The sequence below is a fragment of the Camelina sativa genome, chromosome 4, assembly GCF_000633955.1.
Source record: "Camelina sativa cultivar DH55 chromosome 4, Cs, whole genome shotgun sequence".
NCBI classification, from domain to species: domain Eukaryota; kingdom Viridiplantae; phylum Streptophyta; class Magnoliopsida; order Brassicales; family Brassicaceae; genus Camelina; species Camelina sativa.
Window position 1 is genome coordinate 17,121,320 of NC_025688.1, and position 24,904 is coordinate 17,146,223.

The window sequence follows — 24,904 nt, forward strand, 5'->3', positions numbered from 1 at the left end:
AAAAAAAAAAAAAAAAAAAAAAAACAAAGCTGAGGCACGAGAGATAAACCAGGAGAAGCTTTACTCTTTTTTTATGTTTTTGACCTCGTATTAACTAATCATCTCTTTATTAGCCCATGATTATCAGTTTGATCATATTTACCCCATTACTCTGCTTTTGAGTTACATGGCATGCTACTTTGGTTTATTGACGATTGATTTGATTCTTCTGCAAACATGTAAAAAATTTGGTATTCAAAGAAACAAAAAGACATTAGTTTCTTACAAATTTGTTAAACCCTTTTTCACAAAAAAAAACCCTAGTTTATACTATAGTACGATCTCCCATTGATGATGAAATCTTCGTAGTGAATCAACATGTAAAACTTTGGAATTCGAATAAACACAAAGACATTAGTTTCTTACATATTTGTTAAACCCTATTCAACAAAAAAAACCCTAGTTTTATACTCTCTCTCATTGATGATGAAATCTTCGTAGTCCTCTCTCTTCCATTATTGACGACTTTTGTTTTGGAGAATGCCCTCCAGTGATCAATGACGGATTGCGACTCGGAGCGGATTTTAGGGTTACCATTCTTGGAGAGGAATAGAAGAGTAGAAAAGCCGTCGGTCTTGGTGATAAGCCGAGCGTTTAGAGGTAAGCTTCGTATCTGTCTAGTAAGCTTCGTATCTGTCTAAGGATCGCAACGCATCGTATGGCTTCGGGAGAGACGATGTAAAACCCTTTGTCTCTTGCAACATGAGCGGCTCTTATGGCTGCGCTGATCAATTCTTCAAGTTCCTTCCTTCTTATCCTTCTCTCTTTTGTGCTTCTTCTCTTCACGCGATGACCGTTCAGACATGGTGGTGGGAGATCGTCGCAAACAGCCATCGTTTTTAGAGTAAGAAAAACAAACGCAAAGTTAAGACTAGTCGGTGATTATAGAGAGAGAGAGAGAGAAAATAAGGAGACTAATGGAAATAATGTGGGAAGATGAGACTACTATTAGTTGATTATATAGAGAAAAGTTTTCCAAATTTGAGATGGAATTGTATCTAGGAAAAAGGAAATATAAGAAGACTAGGGTTGTTTGACCAAAAAAAAAAAAAAAAAGAAGACTAGGGTTAAATTATTTACAAAACAGATCCCTATACTTATATAAGAAGACTAGGGTTAATTTTTTATTTTTGTTGTGGTTTTTTTGACATCGCCACATATTTCCTTTTTCTTTAATATTAACTAAAACCAAAATAAATGATTGTTTGAAAAAAATTATGTTCTAATCGACCAATTATATGTGTTTGCTTAGGGGCCAAGTTTAAAACCCCCATATACTGTACCTTTGCGTTTCCGACGAAACGAAACCAGTGTCATCGTCCAATGTTCGCGTAATTGTGTGTTCAGAAGCAGAACAATTGTTGGTGCGGGATTTAGCACTCCCGATATACCGAACTAAATCAGAAAGACAATTTGGTTATTTAACTGGGAATCCGGTTAAGAACTTAGTTAGGTCATTTAAGCCCACTTCGGGTAGAAGAAGCCCGGCCTCGAGGATGAAGAACCGACTTCCACTTCGCCCGGCGGCCGATCTAAGAGATAGAGTAACTTTCCTTATTTCAGTTCGTCTGATAAGGAAAGTTAATATATTGTGCAATCTATGAATATGTATAAAGAGGGAAAGACTTCTCCATTGTAAAGCATCCATCATTGAATACAATTATTCAGTTCTCTACTTATTCTTAGCAATAGAAACCCTAGTTCTTCAAAGATCAATTCCCTTTCTTCTAATATCAAAGCTTAGATTGGTTTTCTAGAGAGTTTACTTTACTGAATTTGTTTTCCCCCATAAACAAATTCATTGTGAAAATCCAGTTTCTACAATTGGCGCCGTCTGTGGGGACCGCAAATCGTCTCTAAAAGTTATTCTCTAAGAAAAAAAATCTCATCCGAAAAAGTTCTCTGAAAAGTCCACGACAATGTCTTCACCCATCACCGAAGTCACCGGCGCAAACCGTACCACCTCCAACACGACCGATGTCACAGGCATCGCACCCGCTCAAGACAACGTTGCAACACAGAGCGGTGTATCAACCAGGCCGGCTACCGCCGTGTATGTTCGCCGCCCCGTCAACGAATCGAGGAACCTGACCGATGTCTCCTCCGAACTCCCAGTTGGGGCCAGATCCAAAAAGGAGACTAGCCAGGAAGCAGGGCGAACTCGCGAAGAGACAACCAACCGCGACACGGAGCTCTCCGATGAACAACCCCCAGACGAGGAAGATGCACGCGCCACGGAGCAGCGGCTCCGCGCCCAAAATGGAATCCCCCTGTTCGCACCACGACAACGGTCCAAAATCCGCAAGTTGTCTCCATAGAAGATTTCAAGATCCTGTTCGGCACCATGACGAAAGAGATCTACCAGATGATCTCCGAAACTAACCGCAGGGTCGACGCCGTCATAACTCAGACAACTCCATCACAAATCTCTGCTGGACAGTCACCCATACTTGGCACTGACGGTCTCACTCGTCGTCTCGACTTTTCGGACGTCCAATACGAGCGGAGGAATCCTCCCCCTCAGACGACATCGAGTATTCGACCAACAAACCCAAACACACGTATGCACAAGAGTTCGGCCACCCCGGTCACCCGCTTTGCAGGGTCTTGCCTCGAAATCGAAGAAATCAAGACGCAGATCAGCGGTATGAACACGCTTCTTCATCGGGTTATTAGCACAGCTCCTGAAATCGACAGGATTGTCGAAGTGACTCGGCAATCCCCTTTTACTCAACGGATCTTGCGGGCCGCCATCCCAAACGTCAAGCTGAAACTCCCAACCTACCTGGGCGACAAAGACCCTGTCCAATTCATGACGTCCTTCATGGCAACCATGACAAAGGCACGATTCACTGAAGAACAGAGGGATGTTGGTTGTTGTCAGCTATTCGTCGATAGCCTCTCCGGCCCTGCCTTGGTGTGGTTCACAGGGCTCAAACCGAGTTCAATAGATAACTTCGACCAGTTGTCTACGGCTTTTCTTAAGCATTATCAAATTCTCATTGAACGAGGCATGACAAGCTCAGACCTTTGGGAGATGACCCAGGAACCCGGCGAATCCATCGGCAGTTTCCTTAGCAGATTCAAAGAACAGCTAACGCGCGTCACCGTCCCAGAGGATGCCGCAATGGCAGCCTTCAGAAAGGATTTGATTCCCGGGTCGCCATTACGAAANAACAGAGGGATGTCGGTTGTTGTCAGCTATTCGTCGATAGCCTCTCCGGCCCAGCTTTGGTGTGGTTCACAAGGCTAGAACCGAGTTCAATCGATAACTTCGACCAGTTGTCTACGGCTTTTCTTAAGCATTATCAAATTCTCATTGAACGAGGCATGACAAGCTCAGACCTTTGGGAGATGACCCAGGAACCCGGCGAATCCATCGGCAGTTTCCTTAGCAGATTCAAAGAACAGCTAACGCGCGTCACCGTCCCAGAGGATGCCGCAATGGCAGCCTTCAGAAAGGATTTGATTCCCGGGTCGCCATTACGAAAGGATCTTAACATACGGGAGCCCAAGGACCTCGACGACGCGCTACATCGAGCCTCCAGATTTGCGCTCGACGAAGATGAAGACGCCCAGTTAGACGCAAAAATAATCGGGTAACCGTCGCACCCCCTAAGGCTAAAAGCCGAGACGAGCACCACGAACCTCGCAAGCATCACGACCCCCAAGACCGAAAAAAGGTGTCGTTCACGCGGTCTCCAAAGTGGAGGACCAAAACAAACAGTCATCCGACCCAAAGGAGCTGTACTATGATTTCCACATGATCGTCGGCCACTCCACACACGAATGCGTCCATCTGAAAAATTTTCTGTACGGAAAGTATCTTTCCGGCGAAGTCGAAGCCACCTTTCAGCCAAAAAGCATTCGTGGAGGCAGAGGTCGCCGAGGGGGATGGCGTGGTGGACGATCTAACGGCGGCCGTGGCGCAGGAGGAGGACGAGGCTACAACGGTCCGGCCAACGGAGTTCAACAGCCGGCTAACCAAGTGCTGGCGAACCATCAAGAGGAGATGCCCCAGGCAGACGAGCTGCCTGGCCCACCCAAGCGGCAGAGAGGGCAAAATCCCGAGCGGGCCAATTCTCCTATCGAGGACGAATAACCATGATACTTGGCCCACCAAAGGACTGCGCCGACTCCGTCTGCGTACTAAAGAAGAGGGCGCGTCAAGTTTGCAGACTTCAGGCAGCCCAGAGCGAACCTCCACTCTGCTCGGACCCCATATCGTTTACTTCGGAAGACGCCAAGAGAATCCAACACCTCCATTCGGACCCTTTAGTCATCGAAGTCTCCATGGGCGATTTCGATGTCGAACGAGTTTTGGTCGACACGGGAAGTACCGTCAATGTAATATGCTGGCAAACGCTAGAAAAAATGGGTGTCACACCGGAACAACTGAAACCCGAATATCGAACACTGACGGGCTATGATGGGGTTGCCAAACTTTCAATGGGCGATGTAAAGCTGCAGGTGCGAGCCGGCGGATTGTCCCGGAAGACCAAGTTCGCAGTCATCGACGCGCCTCCAGTCTACAACGCCATTTTGGGGTACTGTGGATATACGCGATGCAGGCCGTACCATCGACCTATCACCTCTGCCTCAAGTTCCCAACCACCACAGGAATTTGCACACTTTATTGTAACCCGAGGGTAGCCCGAACTTGCTCTGTTATCGAGAAGAAGCAGAGGAAGACTGAGGACGCGTAGCAACTACAGAGCGGGGACCATCTTACCGGTCCCCATAAGCCGGAGAGAGATCGCCTCAAGTCTTCGGAGTGTCGAATCTTACAGGTGAACATCGATCCCTCCGTCCCCTCACGAACTGTTGGTATCGGTGCCGAACTGGAAGAGCACATAAAGTCAAAGCTGATCGCTTTTCTGCAATCTCGGTCTTCCATATTCGCCTGGTCAACGAAGGACATGATCGGAATAGACCCCGATGTTATCTGCCACAAGCTCAACGTCGATCCCACATTCAAACCAGTAAGGCAGAAACGACGACGCCTGGGTCCAGATCGGGCCAAAGCAGTTCAGGATGAGGTCGAGCGGCTGCTCAAAGCTGATCAGATAATGGAGGTCTAGTATCCTGACTGGCTGGCCAATCCAGTCGTGGTCAAAAAGAAGAACGGTAAATGGAGGGTATGCGTGGATTTCACCGATCTCAACAAAGCATGCCCCAAGGATAGCTTTCCTTTGCCACACGTAGACCGTCTCGTCGAAGTCACGGCTCGAAACCAACTGCTCTCATTCATGGATGCCTTCTCAGGTTACAACCAAATCGCCATGAGTTCGACTGACCGCGAAAAAACGGCATTCATTACAGATAGGGGGACCTATTGTTATAAGGTCATGCCGTTCGGACTAAAGAACGCTGGAGCAACCTACCAACGGCTGGTAAACATGATGTTCGCTAGTTTGCTTGGAAGAACCATGGAAGTCTACATCGACGATATGCTGGTTACATCTTTGATCGCAGAGCAACACATCGAGCATCTCGCCGACTGTTTTGATATCTTGCATCATTTCCAGATGAAACTGAATCCAACGAAGTGTACATTCGGAGTTACTTCAGGCGAATTCTTGGGGTATATCGTCACAAAGCGGGGGATAGAAGCAAACCCTAAACAAATCGAAGCCATATTGGGACTGCCGTCGCCGACCAACAAGCGAGAAGTGCAACGCCTGACCAGCCGCATTGCAGCTTTAAATCGCTTCATCGCTCGATCAACAGATAAATATCTCCCTTTCTACCAACTCCTCCGTGGAAATAAGGATTTTCACTGGGACGAGGAATGCGAGGTCGCCTTCTGGCAATTGAAGGAGTACTTGACTTGCCACCCAGTATTAGTCAAACCAGAAGACGGCGAAACACTGTACCTCTGCGTCTCGGTCTCCAGTTCGGCTGTCAGCAGAGTGTTGGTTCGAGACGACCGCGGGGATCAAAAACCTATCTTCTATACGAGTAAAGCACTCAACAACGCGGAGTCACGATACCCCACGCTGGAGAAGCTCGCACTCGCAGTGATCATCGCCGCACGGAAGCTCCGTCCCTATTTCCAGTCACATTCCGTCGTCGTGTTAACCGATCAGCCACTCCGAACAGTTCTCCATAGCCCCCTCCAATACGGACGCATGGCGAAATGGGCAGTCGAGCTAAGTGAGTATGACATCGAATACCCCTCCCGTCCAAGCTTGAAGTCACAAGTCCTGGCCGACTTCATCACCGAGCTATCTCCTGATCTCGACAACCCCACTCCTAGGGAAGAGCATTGGACAATGTACGTCGATAGTTCGTCGGCGAATGAAAGATCCGGAGTGGGACTCATTCTCCGGTCCCTCACCGGTGAAGTTCTCGAGCAAGCATTAAAACTCAACTTCAAAGCGTCAAATAACGAAACGGAGTACGAGGTCGTCCTTGCGGGGCTTTGGTTAGCACGAGGACTCGGAGTGACACATTTGCAAGTCTTCTGTGACTTCCAGCTCGTAGTCAGCCAATTCAGTGGAGAGTTCGACGCCAAAAATAAGCGAATGGGGGCGTATCGGCAGTTGGTCCGAACACTGTCCGGGGAATTCACATCTTTTTCTCTGACAAAGGTCCCACGGAACGAAAACGCGTCAACCGACGCCCTCGCAGCCCTAGCAAACAGCTCCGATCCTGATTTACGGCGCACCATCCCGATCGAAAGCATCGACGCTCCCAGCATCGACCCCGACAATCAGATAGCAGTAATCAACGTCGACTCAGTTCCTATGGAGGTCAAAGAGCCAGTAGAGGATCTGACGGACATCACAAAGCCTCCCGACGACTGGGAAATTGAGATCAAACTCTATATCTCCGACGGCGTCGTCCCACCAGACCGATGGGCAGCCCGACGCTTAAAGGCTCGAAGTGCCAGATACATCCTCTTGGACGGGGAATTATTCCGCCGAAGCGCGTCAGGAGTTTTCCTTACCTGCGTCACTCGGGACGAGGCCGAGCGAATCATGATGGAGGTGCACGAAGGCGAAGGTGGCAACCATTCTGGCGGACACGCACTCGCCCTCAAAATAAAAAAGGATGGACACTATTGGCCGACCATGATGGCCGACTGCGAAGCCTTCACGGTGAAGTAAGCCTGTCAGCGCCATGTACCAATGCGGCATATCTAGCCCGAACCGCTGAACACCATGACAGCTCCATATCCTTTCATGCGCTGGGCCATGGACGCTATAGGTTCTCTGTCGGCGTCAAAATCTAAGAAATACGTCCTGGTGTTGACCGATTTCTTCACCAAATGGGTCGAAGCAGAGTCCTTCACAAGGATCCAATCCTTGGACGTAACCAATTTCATATGGAAGAACATCATATGTCGGCACGGACTTCCATACGAGATCGTCACCGATAACGGCACACAATCCGCCTCAGCAATTTGACTCCCCGATACCCGCAAGGAAATGGACAAGCTGAGGCCACTAATAAGTCGATCGTCGACGGACTAAAAAGAGACTTGGTCGAAGAAAGGGGGCGTGGGCAGACCACCTTGATGGCGTATTGTGGTCCTATCGAACAACCCCACGGCGTAGTACGAGACAATTCCTTTTTTCCCTTGCATATGGTCTCGAGGCACTCGCCCCTGCCGAAGCAGGAGTCCCGACACTCCAACGTACTATGATGGTCGGCAATCCCGAACTTAACAAGAGGATGTTGATTGACCACAACGATCTTGCCGAAGAGCTGCGCGATCAAGCCCTAGTCCGAGTGTAGCACTACCAAGATGCTGTGGCTCGGTATTATAACAAGACTGTTCGTCAACGGCGTTTCAACGAAGGTGATCTGGTTCTACGGGAAGTTTTTGAGAACACCAAAGAAGTCAACACCGGTAAACTCAGCGCTCGGTGGGAGGGTCCATACCTCGTATCCAGGGCAGTTCGCCCAGGCGTCTACGAACTTGTAACCATGGCCGGAGAACAGATCAAAAACTCGTGGAACGTAACCCACTTGAAGCGTTATTACTGCTAAGTCGTAGTCACGACCTTAACTAGGAGTTTTCGGGAATCCGAACTCCATTCATCTTTCCTTTGTAATACGAACTACGGTTGGCTTGATCCCCGTTTCGGGGTACGTAGGCAATTCCTTGTCTTTTCAATATTAAGTGAATGCAGCTAAGATATTAATAAAGTCTTTATTTCGAATAGACTTCGATCGGCAGTACGCTAAATTCCGCTGAAAGTCGTTTGTATTAATTTCCATTACACTTCGTCTAAAAACGTTATTTCAAGTACAAATAGAAAACTTCCATTGAATAATTCGGATAATACAAATGAGCAAATTCTTGATCAATCGCCATTACATGCTTTGGAGATTTGACCTATTAATAAGATAAAAAAAAAAGAGGAGAAAAGAGACGCAAAGGAGAAAACCCCTCCTTCTAGCGCCAGTTCTCTTGGAAAAAAAAAATAATAAAAAAAAACAAAACAGAATAAAGAAATAAAAACCGCCCGATTTCGGAGTTCGGCGCGGTACGAGGCCCACCATCACCGTTCTGGATGGTCCTGCAGCCGAAGTGGAGGACGAGGACCAGACATATCATCCTCTAAAGGTTCCTCCACCTCCATCTTGATTAGTTCGGCTCACCAAAACTGGCGTGCCTGCCTTAAGGCCTCAAGTCTATCTGCTGGGACTTCGAAGCCATTAGATACCAAATCTTCCAGGAAGGTGCATGGGCCCTCGACCATATGCCTTTCGCGAAAGATTGGGCCAGCCGATTCCAAAAAATTGGCATATCGCCTCAACCTTTCCAGGGAAGCCCGATAGGCCCAGATGTCCGTGATAAATGGATGCGCGGTATCCTCCAGGGGTTGGCGGTCGGCCTCGAGTAGGGCAGGCACATCCATGCGCGCAACCTGTTCCTGGCACGTCGCACGCGCGGCAAGCAACCGGGTCATTCGCCACTTCGCCAAGAAGAAACCTTCGGCGATCATCTCGTTCAGAACCTGAACAGTCCCATCCAAGCGGTAGAACCGACAGATCTCGGCGAGCCTAAGACGTCTCACCGTAAGATGAGCCCCCAACCTATAGCGGCGAGCTCGGCACCGTCGGAGCTCCTGGCATATAAGACTCCCCTCCGCGCCAGTCATATCGACGAAGGGGACAGATGCACGAACCAAAAACGTCTCCGCCCGATCTAGAGCGGAGGGATTATCCGACGCTTCAGTATGCCCGACATTGCTCGCCGAAGTAGCAATTCTTTCCCGGGCCCGTCTTAGCCATGCGGATCGAGTAGTTGGAATGTTTCTTTCTCCCAACCCTCAACCCTATTTATATAGGGTCGTGGGAAGTAACCGCCGCTGAATCCACCAATCACAATACCGTGAAATTTTTGTCGCGTCCCGAAAATAACTCTCAAAGACCGCGTAACACATTTAATGCAGCGCGTCTCTTTGTGGTCAGGGCAGCCATAAAGTTACACTACACATTTAATGCAGCGCGTAACACATTTATGGTCAGGGCAGCCATAAAGTTACAAATGGCTCCGGAGACAAATTGGCAGATCGCTATCCTGCGTCTTTGGGCGTAGAGTGATATTAATGCTGGGATTGGGAATAAGAGGCGACATTCAGTAAAATAACCCTCGTACAAGCATATATACCCTTCCGGCGGGTTCCAGGGGCGCTGGTCGGCTCGAGGAATCAGAATTGTGACATTGTTGTTAAATAGACCGCATGCGTTCAGCATGTCGTTCACGGTTTTGATCGAACTCAAACTCTTATCGCCTCCAATTCGTCCTTTATGGTCTAACAAAGGATCGATATCTTCGATTGAGATTCCTAAAGGCGCGAATCGGTCTTCTTCTTGCGACAACACATCTTGAGTCAGTTCGTCACTCCCGTCTTCATGACGAACTGGTAGAGGAGTCTGTGATGATGAAGCTCCAGCTGAGCAGCGAGTTAGAAGAGATGGGATTTTGGAGCCCGATCTACTGGATTCTCTGATCTGCGCGACGCGTCTGGAGGTGCGACGAATTAATTGTCCGCTTTCGCTTTCCGGCGAAAAAGAGGGATCCGAAGTGCCCGCCATGATGTGAGTTCGGAGAGTGCGGAAGAAAGATGGAGATAAATAAATAAAAAGAAGAGAGTTCAGAGCAGATTACTTTTCACTGTTGGCAGAAAATGAGAAATGACGAAGGGAGGAGGCGTATTTATAGAGTCGAAAGGGCGGCAACCCTACGAAGAGTAATTATGACCTACGCGGCTCTTCGACTTCCGACCTAACAGATGTGACGCAAACGACACGTGTCATCCGGACGGTTCACGGTGAAGTGGCGCGGGAATCCCAGGTAACATCAAATGATTCTTTATGGTCTAGATCGGATATTCTCTTTTCCATAGATCAAAATATTCAAATTGAATTCCTAATATTTAGAACTGGGGGGGACTAATTGTTGGTGCGGGATTTAGCACCCCCGACATACCGAACTAAACCAGAAAGACAAATTGGTTATTTAACTGGGAATCCGGTTAAGAACTCAGTTAGGTCATTTAAGCCCACTTCGGGTAGAAGAAGCCCGACCTCGAGGATGAAGAACCGACTTCCACTTCGCCCGGCGGCCGATCTAAGAGATAGAGTAACTTTCCTTATTTCAGTTCGTGTGATAAGGAAAGTTAATATATTGTGCAATCTATGAATATGTATAAAGAGGGAATGACTTCTCTATTGTAAAACATCCATCATTGAATACAATTATTCAGTTCTCTTCTTGTTCTTAGCAATAGAAACTCTAGTTTTTCAAAGATCAATTCCCTTTCTTCTAATATCAAAGCTTAGATTGGTTTTCTAGAGAGTTTACTTTACTGAATTTGTTTTCCCCCATAAACAAATTCATTGTGAAAATCCAGTTTCTACAATAACCAAGCTTGATGAGAGTTTTGTCATGTCTTCAACGGTTCGACTAATTTAGTAGTTAAGAGGAAAACGTAAGGAGATTTTTATTGCTTTTATTTATATAGTAATGGTTCTACTGTCGAAGAATATTTACAATTACAGAGGGAAGTGATTATTGTTCACTGCTTTTATCGAGGAAACTTAACAAAAACCCACTCACAATCCGGCGAGCTATTGGATTAGGAATTTGTCGGCACAAACGTCCGTCGATGTAAGCTACGATACCTGAAGCCACAAAATTCCCAATACCTGCTTTCCACATAAACTTCATTTTCTTCTTCTTCTGGTCATTCATTACCGGTACGATTGCACTACTGGAACCAGTGTCACTAGTCTCCGCATCTGCTTCTTCTTTCTTTGGCCTAAGACCTGTAATGGCCTTGGTGGCGTGCTGTTTCAGTATGCGAATTGCAAAGCTGACGAATAGATGTTCACACAATGTCATCAACGTTGGTCCGATCTTCCATTCCTGATCATATTGAGATACAAAATCCACATGGCTCAGGCTCCATCAAAATCAAACTCAGAGATCATATTGCTAATGGAATGGAATTATTATCAACCAAACAACCCAAGTCGAATTTATGCTTATGCAGAGAAAAGGGATTTGAATCAACCTTGTCTCCATGGAGACGGCGACGAGGACGAGAGCTTGAGGGATCTCCTTTGAGTAATCCCCTGCTTTCGAGAAATTCTTTAACACGGTCTATCATCTCATCTATGAGGGAATTGCTTGGTGGGAGGTTTTTCAGGAAAACCTGTAAGTGAACATGTTTGGTCGGTCAGTCACGGAAATATGGGGTTCATGATTTTTGGTTGGTTCACATATCTTCTAGATAAATTATGATACCGTTTCGTCTTTTCTTGGAATTGCAAAGCAAATCTAAGTTAGAAATTTTTTGTTTTGGCTATTTGTTTACCTGATCGTCAATGACTTTGACTCTGAGATACTCTTGTCTATACGTTGTATCCAACATAGCTTGAAGGTATCCTTCGATGTATAACTGCAAGGAGTTAATATGAGCATACACAACTAAATCTTGAAAGAATCTGTCACAATAGTTCTAAGAAATTGAAGATATTAGTAGATGTGACCGGAAGCTTATATTTTCCTGGGTTTTACAAGGACAAGGAAGCCGTGACATCCCTCTGTTATATAGAGAAAAACTCAAGAGGGATGTCAGAATTTAAGAAGCTCTATGCGTCAGAATTTTCTCAGTTACTCTTCTCTACTCTAATGAAAATATTTAATTTGAAAGACAAGACAAGAAAGGAAATTTCACCTCATCAATACCGGGATTACGATCAAGCTTAATTGTTCTATCAGGTCCACCTTCCATCAAAGCTGTTCCTATCACTGAAGGTTCCATCGCCAGTTTAAGGATTCCATGGTGGAAACCGCTAACCTGGCAGAAGAGAGAAAAGATATATATAGTTTTTTAAACCATTGTGGTATTGAAATATCAGCCTAACGGATCATAAGTAGATGAGTCCTCACCAGTCCGTCAACACCTTTCATTTCTGCACCTCTCAGAACAGAGTCGGAGATTTCAGTGAGAGCAACAAAGATGACATTGGATCCAGCTGTTCTTAGCTGCAATGGTATTTGCATAAGAGGTTGAATGAATAAACTAGGAAATTCACGAGTGATATACTACACGGCACTTACAGTTTTCCCAAGATCGCCAAAGTAACGTCTTGTCCCTGACAATCCTTTGTTGTCAATAAATTTGCTGAGGAGTTTGAAGGTGCCTACAACAGATATAAGCAAATATTATAATCCCAACTCAACTGGGACTTGATCCATATAGAATAATATCCATCACTTACCCACTGTCAAACCAGGGACATTGACCAAGCCTCGAGAAGGATCAAAAAAGGCATCAAGAGAGGATGATGTAAAATCATCGAACATGGATGCAAAAGCTGGCGGAAGCAACGGACTGCCCTTTGCAATGTAGATTGCTCTCATTGCATACCTAGGGAGCAATTATGCAAGTTCATAATATCTAAAAACACAAGGCAGCTTACTTGGAACTTTTAGCATAAAAGCAAAAGATGGTACCATGAGTAATGTTTTACACATCGGAGAAGTAGTTCACGCACTGTTATCAAAGCATGAGTGACCAGTACACCATTTAGCTCTACAACCATATTTTTAATCTCTGGAACCTACAGAAAACGAAGTACCAGACAAGCATTAGCTCATAAGAAATGATGTGCATGTATATGCAAAACAGCAAAATTAAGAAAATGAAACGAAATTCTGATTCCCATACCTTAACCACACTATGCAGCAATGACCTCAGAGTTTCTTGAGATGAATTATAGCTCGAATATGAACTCCCAGGAAGAAAATTGGCAGTAATCTAATTGAAAAGAAGAGAAATAGTCATTTACTAATTTAAACACAACATAGAGTAGAATCTGAAAAAGAAGGAAATTAGTGCAAATGATAGAGCAAACCTTAATTGGGTGAATTTCAAAATGATCAAAATAATATTGGCTACTTTGCGTATTTGTACTGAGAGATGATCTCCAAAATGCCACAATTCTCATTAAAGTCTCTTCATCTAGGTTCAAATTGACTGGCTGCATCATAAGACGTAAGAATATTATATCCAAATAAAATCAATACATGAAGACTCAGAAGTTGACTCTCTCTTTTAAACATCTCTGCTCATTATTTTAGATAGTGTGAGGAGAAAAGGGTACGGAGAATTTTGAGAAGAGTGGCACAGTAACTGCCTGGTACCTGTAAGATTATTGAGGAGTGCTTGACTTGTGTAACACTGGAACCACTTGATACTAGAACGAAAACAACTTTGAATAGACAATCATTTGCGTCACTTGACCTTGATTGATGCTGACGAAGCATGGCTGCAAAGGGTGCGCCTTCCCATTTGTAATCGACATTCAGAGCCTGCAGCATCCAGAGACAAAATTCCTGTCTTATTTCTACAACCAGAAAGCCAAGCCAACCTTTTGCACGTCATAAAAGAATACCTCTATACATAATTGGTTAAATTTCTGTTGGTCAGTGAACATGGAATGTAGACCAACATTGTCAAGTCTTGCCACTAGGATCGGAGAATAAGAGACGACAGTTTTCTCTTCTGCATTCTACATACATATTTTAACGCAAAATCAAGTTTAGGAGGCAAAAGAAATTTTTGGTTGATGCAAAAAAATGCAGGATATAATACAAATATGAGTTACTCGGAATTGAATTTGAGGAAGTACAATAGAGACTTACTTGCTTCACTTTTTCAAGTAAGTGAATTCCTAAATGGGTTACTCGGAATTGAATTTTCGAACGAGATTGGAATACTGAGTCTCCTTTAAGGCTTTCTGAAACTTCACAAATGCGAATGACTCGAGTCAGACCATCTGCATAGACTTCATATCCGACCTTTACCATCGGTATGCTACTCAATTCCTCGTCAACCGTTTTATGGTCTTTGGTCTTCTTTTTCATCATTAAGTGTGAGGCTATGCTTCTGTGCTGAGTTGCCTTGAAAAGAGGTTTCCATGGACGGACCTTATCTAAGCTGACTTCGCGCAGCGGTATCATGCCTGCAAAATAAAGCTCCAGCTTTTGGTCAATAAGATACTTATGCGTGCTCACTAGATAGATAACATGGAATAAACTGTCGGATTTTGATGTTCCTAGTAGATCTAAAAGGCTGATGGTTTTTAGGCAGGAACATTGCGGGAAGCCAACTATTACCATCTACTATAACTACAAGCTTGTGAGGAAGGGTCATATCATCCCATGCATAATCAGCCCCACTTCTAGGTCCAAGTACTTCAATCTCTGGTGAATCCTGCGATTGTTAAGAAACAAGCCGTGAATGATGCACAGAAATTCAAAAACACAAATGTAGCGATGACAATCAGTAGAAGATGACGAACCTTTTGGTAGTACGTGAGAGATGCAGAATGCAAGAAATTCTCAATTCGATATGGTGGTGGAGTCTTTGGTGGTTTTTGGAAGTGCACAGCAAGAGTTGAACCTTCTTCCGTCACATTAACAGATGCAAATTCAATTGCACCTCTGCCTGCTTCACCTGACTGCTTTCTGAACTTAAGGAAAAAACATCCAATTGAAGTGATGCATAATGGGCCTGACCAATTCCAGTTTGCTTTGTTCAACCGAAACTGAATGAATATCAACGGATTTGCATTGTCACTTCCGTGTTTTCTGATAAAATTTTCGAACAGATTGAGTTCTTTCTTCTGGGTAGTTTCTTCCTGCAATACTAAGGCTGCTCTCTGCTTACTTTTGATGGTAATTACGCCTACAGAGTCATCCTTCCCAGAAAGAAAGAGAAGTGATAGAAAGAAAAGTAAATAAATCATGTCCCTGATAGAAGTAAATAAATAGATAGGGACACAAAACGTACCTGAAAATAGCGTTGGCGGATGTTGATGGTCTCTTCTGATTCATTGATTACAAGATGTCTCGGAACAAAAGTCACAATCCGTGATGGAACAAGCATTTTACTTGAGATTGATCTAACTGACAACCCAAACCTTGTAATAAACTGAAACCCAGACTCATTTTTTGTTCCCAAACTAATTTCTGTAAGTCCTGATAAAGCATCCAGATCCAACACTGCTTCAGTTGCCCCATGACCATCAGCCAATATGACAGAAACCTTGCGAGATCTGGCCAAACAAGATGTGTTTAATTTATTTAAAAAATATATAGGGTGAAAATATCTATTTACTGAGCACGGATAGCATACCTTAAAAACCACGACCCCTGTGACTTTGGGGGCAAATACAATCCAAACTCAGGGGGGACAATGTGATCAAGTTTCTCCATATCTTCCCTGCATTGTTTACTTCAAATGTAAATAGCCATTACCAACTTAAAGGATTTTATATACTTGTAATGTACCTGGATAGAGGCTTTTGATCAGGAGGAAAGAAGAACAAGGTGCATTCTGAGTCGTTTTTAAGAATGTACGATGTGAAAACAGCTGCCTGCGCCAACCAGAAAGAGTTTTTATAAGAAAAGGCAACCAGGAAGGAAATAGATTTCAAGATCAAAGCACGACCTCCAGTATGCCTCTTTTCCCTAGAGACAATCTCAAGGAAGCACAATATTTTCCACCCGAAAAATCAAGATCAACATCCAAACATTCTGCATTATTCTTCTGCTTCTGTAACTTCTTAACCCACTGACCACTATTGACTGGTTTGCAGCTCGCTTGAGAAGTAGTGAGCGTAACTCTAAAGTATATCATGTCAGGATTAGCATAGAAATCCATAGTTTTCCCACTCTGTACAGTTGCATGCTTGCCAATGCTGTGTCTCTCCATAGAGGTGAACTGATCTGCAAGCGAGAGTAAAAATGTAAAGGCAGAAATACAGGTCACCAAAAAGGACATACTTTTCTGCAATTACCAGTCTCTGTCAAAAAAATGGCTGCTTCGGAGGACAAGAAGTTGGACACCTGCACGGTGGGCAAAAGAAAAATTTCCTTCTGCTCTCGCAATGCAATACATGTTTTCTGTTTCTCAAGCACATCAGAGGATGCATCAGGCCGTATGATCGGCACTTCCCTCCGAATGCAATGGATCAGAAAATGCACTTTACCAACACACTGACTTTTGGATGTGACAGAGCAATATGTAGTAGTCAAGGAGACCTTCACTGATTCGATAGATAATGCCCTTTTAACTCCATAACTTAATTTATCGAAAATTCCTGTTAGGCGTACCGCCTTGCCTCCTTCAAGCTCTTCTGACCATTCACTTGCCAGTGACTTCTCACCCTCAAACAAAGTTTCCAAAGATTCAGGTCTAAACGACAGTGAAAAATTACCTGCCATTTGGTTCGCGAAATCAATCAGTATACCAATAAGAAAGTAAGAATATTCAATGTGGTTGATCATCCCTCTACGTTAAGAGAAACTACACTATTGATATTATCTATAGAACTAATGTAGAGAAATACTGGGACTTACATTCATTATATACGAAAAAAAGACAAATAGATGGAACCTAGTTGCATACGTTATCGTGATGAGGGGCCATTTCAACCTTTCTCGAAAGTTTCAAGTTATGAATATTGTAAGAAACCAAAAGCCTCTATCCAAACATACCAACAGCTAAGGATGTCAACGCCTTCTTCAAATCTCCTGATAAGCTTATGGCATTAAATGCTCCGACTGAATCATCAATTGAACCACCAGGCTTCAGAGGTACAGAAGCAAACTCGTCTCTCTTCTGTTTAGATCGTTGAAAACGTATCTCCATTGGAAGACTGGTCTCATTATGAATCCTTGTCAAAGGAGAAACTGAGATTGATAAACCATCCTACGAGGTGTAACAAATGCAAAAAGTTAAGGCAAAAGTTGCATCGTCAAGCCCACTGGTCGATACTTGATGATATTAGAGAAAACCTTGAGAATCAGCTATGACATACCTCAAATCCCTTCTTAATATCAACAACAACAAACGGTCCAGGATGACTCCTCGAATCTATAAAACATATAAAATTCAGCAGTAGCTACAACATATGCTTATTCAGGTGGTGAATGCATGAACATATAGAAGGTTTGAAGTCAAAGTACCTAGAAGTGATACTATCCTTGTTCTCCAAGCTAGTGTTCTTGCTTCTAACAAAGAAACGTTGATGGAAGAGGTTAGGAACTTTCCAGAAGATAGCTGGACCGCAGCCACTGGAGAAGCTTCTGGTTGATTGTTCATTGAATGCCTTTAAAAGATATTACACATTATTAAGGATCTGCCACCTACTTTTATATGCAAATTAACTAGACAGTAGTGAACGTCTTTCTCCATTCTCAATTAATTCAAAGGATTATTCTTACTTTAGTACTTTTTGTTGTGCACCTTATGGGTAAAAAGAAGTATGCAATATACTAATCGGGAACATAGGAAATAAAACTATTTTAGCAATCTACTCAATAGAGTGCCAAAGACTGCCAGCATTCATCTCGAAGCATGAACACATGCATCTTCTTGTTGCAGAATAAAACAAGGCATTAAGGGACCACGAAGTTACCGAAGAAAAATCGAAGCAGTCTGCTTCCTACCAACTGTGGCAGTCTGCTTCTCATTGAAACGGCAAATAAGGTCAAGGCCAGAGAGGTTTTCTACCTGAAAAAGCCAAAAAAAAAAAATCATGTTTTCGTAATAGTAGAGGTGTAATATCACAGAAAAAAGCATGAAAATTATAAAACCATTGAACAGAAATCAAGGAAATGATAACCTTGCAACAATTGGAAAGAATAGAGGATGTTTTCACAGAAAATGGACCAGCAACCTCCAGTTTTCCAAGCACAAAAAGGAGCATATCCAACGACAGCTCCGTTACAAAGAACTCCAACTGCACATGCGAGGGAAAAATATGCAACGAGTACGAGTTATATAGCCCTAAGACTTCATGAACAATTAATTAAAAAACTTTACGTACCCTTTCAACTCTGCAATAAATATGGGTAGGTACTTTGTGCATAGTATTTCTAAGATCCTTAGTCTGAAAAGTTGAACGGTAGAAGGCACTAACTTCAACTGGATGAATTAATTCTCGCCTATTCCACCAGAGTAATAGGAAGAAAAAATAAACAGTTGCTGGATGGAATTCTATATAGGCGAGAAAAATGCATAATCAGGGATAGCATACACATCTTAAGAACCCAGGGAAAGAAATTTTCTTACCATTGGTTTGTTTGAGCATCAAAGTACAGCACTAGTATGTTTAATGTGCTCATAATCCTGGCCTTAGAAGATAGCATTTGTACAGTGAGCTGAGTGATATTGATTGAACCACGAAAAAGGGGAAATCTGTCCCTTGTTTCTGAGAGTTCATGGACAATGGTCAGAGATACCCCATCAATTGTGATGGTAATAGAAGGGGGGAAAGAGTCCATCATAGATTGCGTTTCAGACTCATGGATCTCAGAGGAAACCGCAGGTGTAATATTCCGAGTCGCCAAACTTTCACTAAACACTTTAAACTTGAATGGACTTCCTGGCTTCCGGACAAATTCTGGAAAACCATCAATAAATGCAACAGCTGAATCACTCTTCTTGTTGACAAGGTAAAATCTATCTTTGACCAATTTACGGTAGGTCTCCCAGTCAATGTCACCCTTATAATTTTCGGATTCGCCAAAAGATGCTCGAAAGAGTGCTGGTGCATTGTCGTAAAGTCCCGAGACGTTCACAAGATCTGAGCTTGAATGATAGTTTAATCGTAATGGTTCTCCTTTATTGTTTTTAGCATACAAAGATGTCAAGGAAAACCATAAGGTAGATGAATTCCATCCTTGATGGCGGTGGTAGCTGACCTGCACATTGAATTCAAATTTTAGGGGATACCATCTCACTAAAAAGCGGGGTCAAGACAAAAAGGTAGCTGGCTTGATTTTATTCTGAAAACCAAAGAATACTATTTACTTTCTCTCTTCTTGTTGTTCTAATACTGTACTGTACATACCCTGAAAAGAGCTCTTTCTCCGACAAGAGAATAATGAAGGGTACCAGTCACAACACACTTGTCTCCCCTTTCTTCCACTGTAAAGAACATATGTTGGTTTGTATCTTGAATAGCAACAATGGCTCCTATACATATATCAATTTTTCATTAGAAGAAGAACCACAAGTCTTAAGAATGGCTAAAATATTAATATACCTACTTACCATCCGGAACTACAGACTCAAAACTTCTTTCAGATTCGCTGTTGGATGAAGAAGGCCTTTCTAAAGAAGCATGTGTGCTTTCTCCTCCAGGTAACGCAGCAAATGATGAAAGCATAGAAAGTACCATCTGACATAAAAGCACATAATAGGCCAGCAATCATAACTATTTGCAACTATAGTAAATGTGTACACATAAGGCGAATTTCAAAACCGTTTACATATGTGTTCCAAACATGATAACTACACCACAAAGAATGATACCTGCAATTCTGACAGAGAAATGGTAATATCGAATCCCAGAACAGAACAACCGCCGACCCATGCCTGACTAAACTGGTGACCGGTATTTTCTCGCTTCTTCACAGACGCAGAGACACGTAGGTCTTCCAAAATATAGTTTTTATAACGAGAGTGAAATTCTTCCTGTAAATTACTGTTTGCAGAAAATTCTCTTTGAGAACCAAAATCTGCTGAAACACTTGTGCTACCACCTGAACTGATTACATCGTTTTCCTGAAATGATGTTTCAAGAGGAGCACCAGACAGAGAAGAAGAAGTTTCACTAAATGCTGGAGAAGAAAATTGAGTGATATTTATGTCTCTTTGCACGCTCTCAAGAATCTTAGAAAGAACTGATAGCCGAGAAACCTCACAAAGGAACTTCTGTTCTCCGCCTGCCGAATCAAGGGAACTGTGGAGAGTGGTCTCCAGACCAATTTCCCTTATACCTCCTGCAAAATAAAGCAATTATAATTTCTTCTTCGAAACGCCAATTATGAATTTATGCAGCAAAAATGTTGTACAAGTGGATAAAGATAGTACGACTTACCATATTCATCATCACAGACAAAACCCAGCGAAAACTGGGTGACATCTATAGAAGATGCTTCTACGGGGAACCAGTTTTCTTGTTGAGAGGAAATACTAATTTCACTGAAACCTGAATTAGCTTCGAATTTCTCAAGAACTGGTGCAGCATTCTGAATCACTGACACCTTACTCGAAATGAAATGAAGGTACGTGGAGTAACCATGAATTAACCCTTTTAAGGCCTTTGGTTCAAGGACAAAAAGACCACCCTGCCAGCAACATCACGAGTTACTTCACACACGATATAGAGCTACTCAATATGTATATAAAACTAGTAGTGTTTATTATCTACCTCAACAATACAGGAAAGTGACTGAAATTTTCTCCCAATAGATACCGATGCTACAAACTTACTTGACCGACGGATTTCCACCAAAACATTTTTTGTTGAGCCTCTAACTACAAGTAAGTCGGTCAATGCTAAAGTGATGTGTATCCAACGGGTCAAGTTGGATGGTAAAGAGATTGAAGCAGAATCCAACGTGCTCGCTTCTCTCTGAACCTGAACATTGTTTCTAGAAGGTTCATTTGCTGTTGATGCATTTCCTGTAGAATCACCAGCCATACAACTGGCGTCCCCTAGTGCTGATGGACTTAAGCTATCCATAGACACACTCAATAGGCAACTAGAAAGACATGCTTCAAACAAAATATCATGTGACCTGAACAGCAAAGATTCTGTGATAAAGTTGCCAGAACTCTTCCAAATATTACCCTTATATCTGAAGAGAATTGATCGGAGTTCACACAAATCAACATTGACTAAACACTTATGTTCTTCACAAGATAATTCAATGCATGCTTCCTGGACAGAAGACCAGATTTTAGAATTATCTAGCTCCATAAGCTTCTCAAATTTGTCATCTACTACAGGAACATCAAATATCACATCTATATCCTTCAGCTTAATGCTCGCTTTAACTAAAAAACGAGTTCTGCAGAAATTCCTTTCGGTCTCATGTTCCACATTCACTGCATCAGACCTGAGAAACTCTTGCCCCAATGAATGACCTGCAGAGCCTAAGCCACTCAAACGATGTGAAAGCCCAGTAACAAAGCTTAGAAGCATCTGGTACAAAATAAGAAAAGTTACTTGAAAGCTTTTTCATAACCTAACAGGTAAATTAGGATCTTAATGCTATTCATATGTTAGGCTCAGATCTTAAACTAAAAAATAAGTACAAGGAAAGGGTCATTTAGAATGAGTAACTCATAAGTACTTAAGGAAGTCTTGATTGGTTTTGCGTGTAATAAACTTATTGTATTACATCCTTTCAGTTGATAAACTTATTGTTGTACCACCAAATACAATAACTCATAACTAAAGATGGTACAATGATTTTATGATTAACATCTTTTCTATCATCATAGTAAATCCTTTAGGCATCTTGATAATATCGGTTAGCGACAACTCTATATATAGATATTAATTACTTGGCCTAGAAGAGTACGTTACTACGGAGAATCTATAATCAAGTATCCCACTGACAAAGATTAATGCCATGAAATTATGTAAGCAAGGACAAAAGGCAAACATTTTTAAAGAGACATGTTAATCATGCCGCCGAGTATCTGAACCTTTAGATTAGCTTACCAAAACACATATTAACTCATACAACCAGCAAAGAAGCGAGAAGAGACATAGGAAACTACTTTTCAAAATACTAAGCATATTTTGTAGACATGAACAGCGAAAACTGCCAAGAAAGCATCTCTTACCTGAAAGTAAGCATCTAGGTCATCCGGTTTTGATACAATAGTCAGTCCCAGCACCAACACATCCAAACCAGTTGAGAAACCCATCATAGCTTCGCTAAAGGAATAAACATGCTCTCTGCAATAGATTGCAGTTCTCTCAGTATTATATGGAATTTCACAAAATGTAAGTGGTACAATAGTAAGTCTCCTTTCTATGAGATAGTGTCACTGGAGTTTGGAAACATCTTATGGACATACACTAACTAGTTCAACGAAGCACCTAAGATAAGTCCTATAAGTTGGGAAGGAGGTGCAGCTAAGAATCAATCTTCAGCGATAAAATATGGGGTCGAACAGTTCGCATATGACATTGGAACCAAAACAATGTTTAGCTTAGTATAACACATATGTAGCAATATAAGGCAATTAATTTATGTCAACAAAAAGAGAAAAAAAAAGGCAATCAATAACCCACACCTTAAGGATGAAAAGCAGATAGTTACGGGTCTCACTACAAAAATTTGACTCCAGTTCTTTTCTGCCATTTTGCAGAAAGAACAATCAACACCAGAAAACCCTAGGTGTGAAGACAGGGAGTTCCATCCTTGAGAAACATATTTTTCATAACTTGGAATCACCGTTTCACTCAGCCCCAGCTCCTGAAACAAAGGCCTATCTGTTTTTGTGTTATCAGGCCCTTGAAACATCCTTAATGGGGCTACGTCAGATTTTGAAGTCGGCCAGACAACAAACTCAATATCATGGAAATCAAATAATAGAAGATCTTTCTGCCCAATCAAATTATCCACTTCTTTAGCCTTCTCAACTAACAGTTTGACCTGGGGGCCACCAACAAGTATGCCAACCTGAATCTGTCTCTCTGGATGAACTCTATGTAAAGATAATTCAATATTGCCTCTGTAGATCCCATATGCGTCATAACTAGCCATTTCAGGATCAACCCCACTAGTTACCAAAGAACTTGAATGCACCCCTCCAGTATATTCGTCTATAAATAACTTCTGAGCCCATTCAGTCTGCCAAATTAGCAAAGCCATTGAAAACAACGATGAATATTCTAAAACAATATCCATCTTTCCCAATACCACGCTGCATTTCCAGAACTCGGAATCTTGGTTACCAACATCCTCATATGCCATGCAGCTATTAATATCAACGAGTAGACAAGGGTTATCAGAAATTGTAAAAGTACTTTTATCCAACTTCAAGCAATTGCTGTTCCAGTTCAACCACATTTCTCTCAAAAGATTTTGTAGACGCACAATACCTTCATGTTGATCATTGCCATGATTGTTAACTGTTCCGGAAATCCGCTGTGCTGGGTCCATGTCTAGAACAGTTCTCACATCTTCACGCATGTGCTTCTTATTTCCTTCAGAAGAACTACTAGGATCTTTCGTAGATTTCATGAAACGACTGGTATTTTTAAAACTAGAGGACTCAACCTTCAGTTTCCCACAGGAAACAGACAAACACTGAGTAAAACAGCCAACAGTAGACATTACCAAAAACTCATCAACCGAAAGGCAAAGCATGACAACGTTTGAGTCCATGTGTTCAGTCCTGTCTTTTGATGTCATAAAATTTGAAATCATTTTCTCTGGATAAAATGAGGCTGAAAGTTTCCCAAGATTTACATCTGCATGAAACTCAAGAGATAGCCGCTCGGAATCATCTTCATTGTTCCTATCAGTTTGTAGTTCTTGGGTCAGCAGTTTGTTTAACCAGAGACAGCATGCTACAGACAAGAACGTTCTACTTATAAGTCTCCAGATATAAGCTAAAACCCATGTGATCTTAGACAAACAATGGAAGTGGCCGTAAGGGGAAGATTCGTCATAAATATCATCAACATTCTGAGAATTTAGACAAGTTCTGTATCTGGCTACTCTCCGCGCCCGTGCAATAGCTTCCGCAGGGAGTTCTTTCTCAATATTACATATCATCTCCCATTTACGTCTTGCAGTTCCAATGTGCCTTTTGTTTTCTGAAAATTTCCAAAGTAATGATTTCTCTGGGATTTTCCTCGAGTACCCAGCTAAAGATAGCAAATACTCGTAAGCATTCACGTATCGCAGCCAGAGGATAACAGCACTAACTACATTCTGGAATGAAAAAGTGTGAGGTGAAATCACCAAGCCAGTTCTGCGAGCAGCTACTTTCCAAAGATGACGTCCATCTCTGACAGAATTGCTATCTTTGGATGATAAATTTGCCAGTCCCATTAAAACCGGAAGATCAGTGGGTCTAAACGAAAAGCTTAGCTCCGGAATGCGGACAATCAGATCAACAAGTTGAAGATTATGCAGCGTAATCAGCATGACAAGGCTGTCAAATGCACAAAGTTCCACGCTATCGTTATTCCGCTTATATCCAATCTTAAAACCGTCGCAACTCAGTGTCCACGAACTACGTCTCAAAGGAAACAAAACTGCAGCAGCTGAACTCCTAACTAAACCAAGATTCCCAAAATTCTCAGAATCACTCCTCAACTCATTGATTTCCAGAACACAACTCAAGTCACTTGAACCCGGTAAACAAACTTGAACATTAATCCCATGTATCTCAACACGTAAATGCCTGAGAAGAAGATTCGAGAAAGAAGTCTTGAGCTTACTTATCTGGGAAGTGCTACGACCCAGCATCTTCTCCAAAATGTCATGTAAGACACATCCCTG

At 42.7% G+C, this 24,904-nt stretch overlaps 1 protein-coding gene and 1 pseudogene across 1 annotated transcript in view; both read right to left on the bottom strand.

The window, feature by feature from the left end:
* Positions 413 to 873, bottom strand: LOC104783976 (annotated as a pseudogene).
* The window catches only part of LOC104780868, a 15,757-nt gene continuing 1,835 nt past the window's right edge, over positions 10,983 to 24,904 (bottom strand). Inside the window, exons 3-36 of the mRNA XM_010505408.2 lie at positions 22,683 to 24,901; positions 22,227 to 22,341; positions 20,800 to 21,576; positions 20,467 to 20,716; positions 19,899 to 20,368; positions 19,638 to 19,764; positions 19,435 to 19,559; positions 18,654 to 19,285; positions 18,409 to 18,526; positions 18,205 to 18,321; positions 17,998 to 18,092; positions 17,546 to 17,688; positions 17,398 to 17,453; positions 17,075 to 17,288; positions 16,375 to 16,794; positions 16,026 to 16,303; positions 15,866 to 15,951; positions 15,711 to 15,797; positions 15,366 to 15,630; positions 14,875 to 15,273; positions 14,690 to 14,786; positions 14,216 to 14,535; positions 13,966 to 14,082; positions 13,715 to 13,882; positions 13,426 to 13,551; positions 13,239 to 13,328; positions 13,025 to 13,131; positions 12,790 to 12,938; positions 12,629 to 12,711; positions 12,458 to 12,553; positions 12,243 to 12,365; positions 11,880 to 11,963; positions 11,577 to 11,717; positions 10,983 to 11,428 (exon numbers count right to left, since the gene is read on the bottom strand). Coding sequence (XP_010503710.1) covers positions 11,072 to 11,428; positions 11,577 to 11,717; positions 11,880 to 11,963; positions 12,243 to 12,365; positions 12,458 to 12,553; positions 12,629 to 12,711; positions 12,790 to 12,938; positions 13,025 to 13,131; positions 13,239 to 13,328; positions 13,426 to 13,551; positions 13,715 to 13,882; positions 13,966 to 14,082; positions 14,216 to 14,535; positions 14,690 to 14,786; positions 14,875 to 15,273; positions 15,366 to 15,630; positions 15,711 to 15,797; positions 15,866 to 15,951; positions 16,026 to 16,303; positions 16,375 to 16,794; positions 17,075 to 17,288; positions 17,398 to 17,453; positions 17,546 to 17,688; positions 17,998 to 18,092; positions 18,205 to 18,321; positions 18,409 to 18,526; positions 18,654 to 19,285; positions 19,435 to 19,559; positions 19,638 to 19,764; positions 19,899 to 20,368; positions 20,467 to 20,716; positions 20,800 to 21,576; positions 22,227 to 22,341; positions 22,683 to 24,901 — 9,051 coding nt within the window. The 3' untranslated portion in view covers positions 10,983 to 11,071. The remainder of the gene's footprint in view (positions 11,429 to 11,576; positions 11,718 to 11,879; positions 11,964 to 12,242; positions 12,366 to 12,457; positions 12,554 to 12,628; positions 12,712 to 12,789; positions 12,939 to 13,024; positions 13,132 to 13,238; positions 13,329 to 13,425; positions 13,552 to 13,714; positions 13,883 to 13,965; positions 14,083 to 14,215; positions 14,536 to 14,689; positions 14,787 to 14,874; positions 15,274 to 15,365; positions 15,631 to 15,710; positions 15,798 to 15,865; positions 15,952 to 16,025; positions 16,304 to 16,374; positions 16,795 to 17,074; positions 17,289 to 17,397; positions 17,454 to 17,545; positions 17,689 to 17,997; positions 18,093 to 18,204; positions 18,322 to 18,408; positions 18,527 to 18,653; positions 19,286 to 19,434; positions 19,560 to 19,637; positions 19,765 to 19,898; positions 20,369 to 20,466; positions 20,717 to 20,799; positions 21,577 to 22,226; positions 22,342 to 22,682; positions 24,902 to 24,904) is intronic.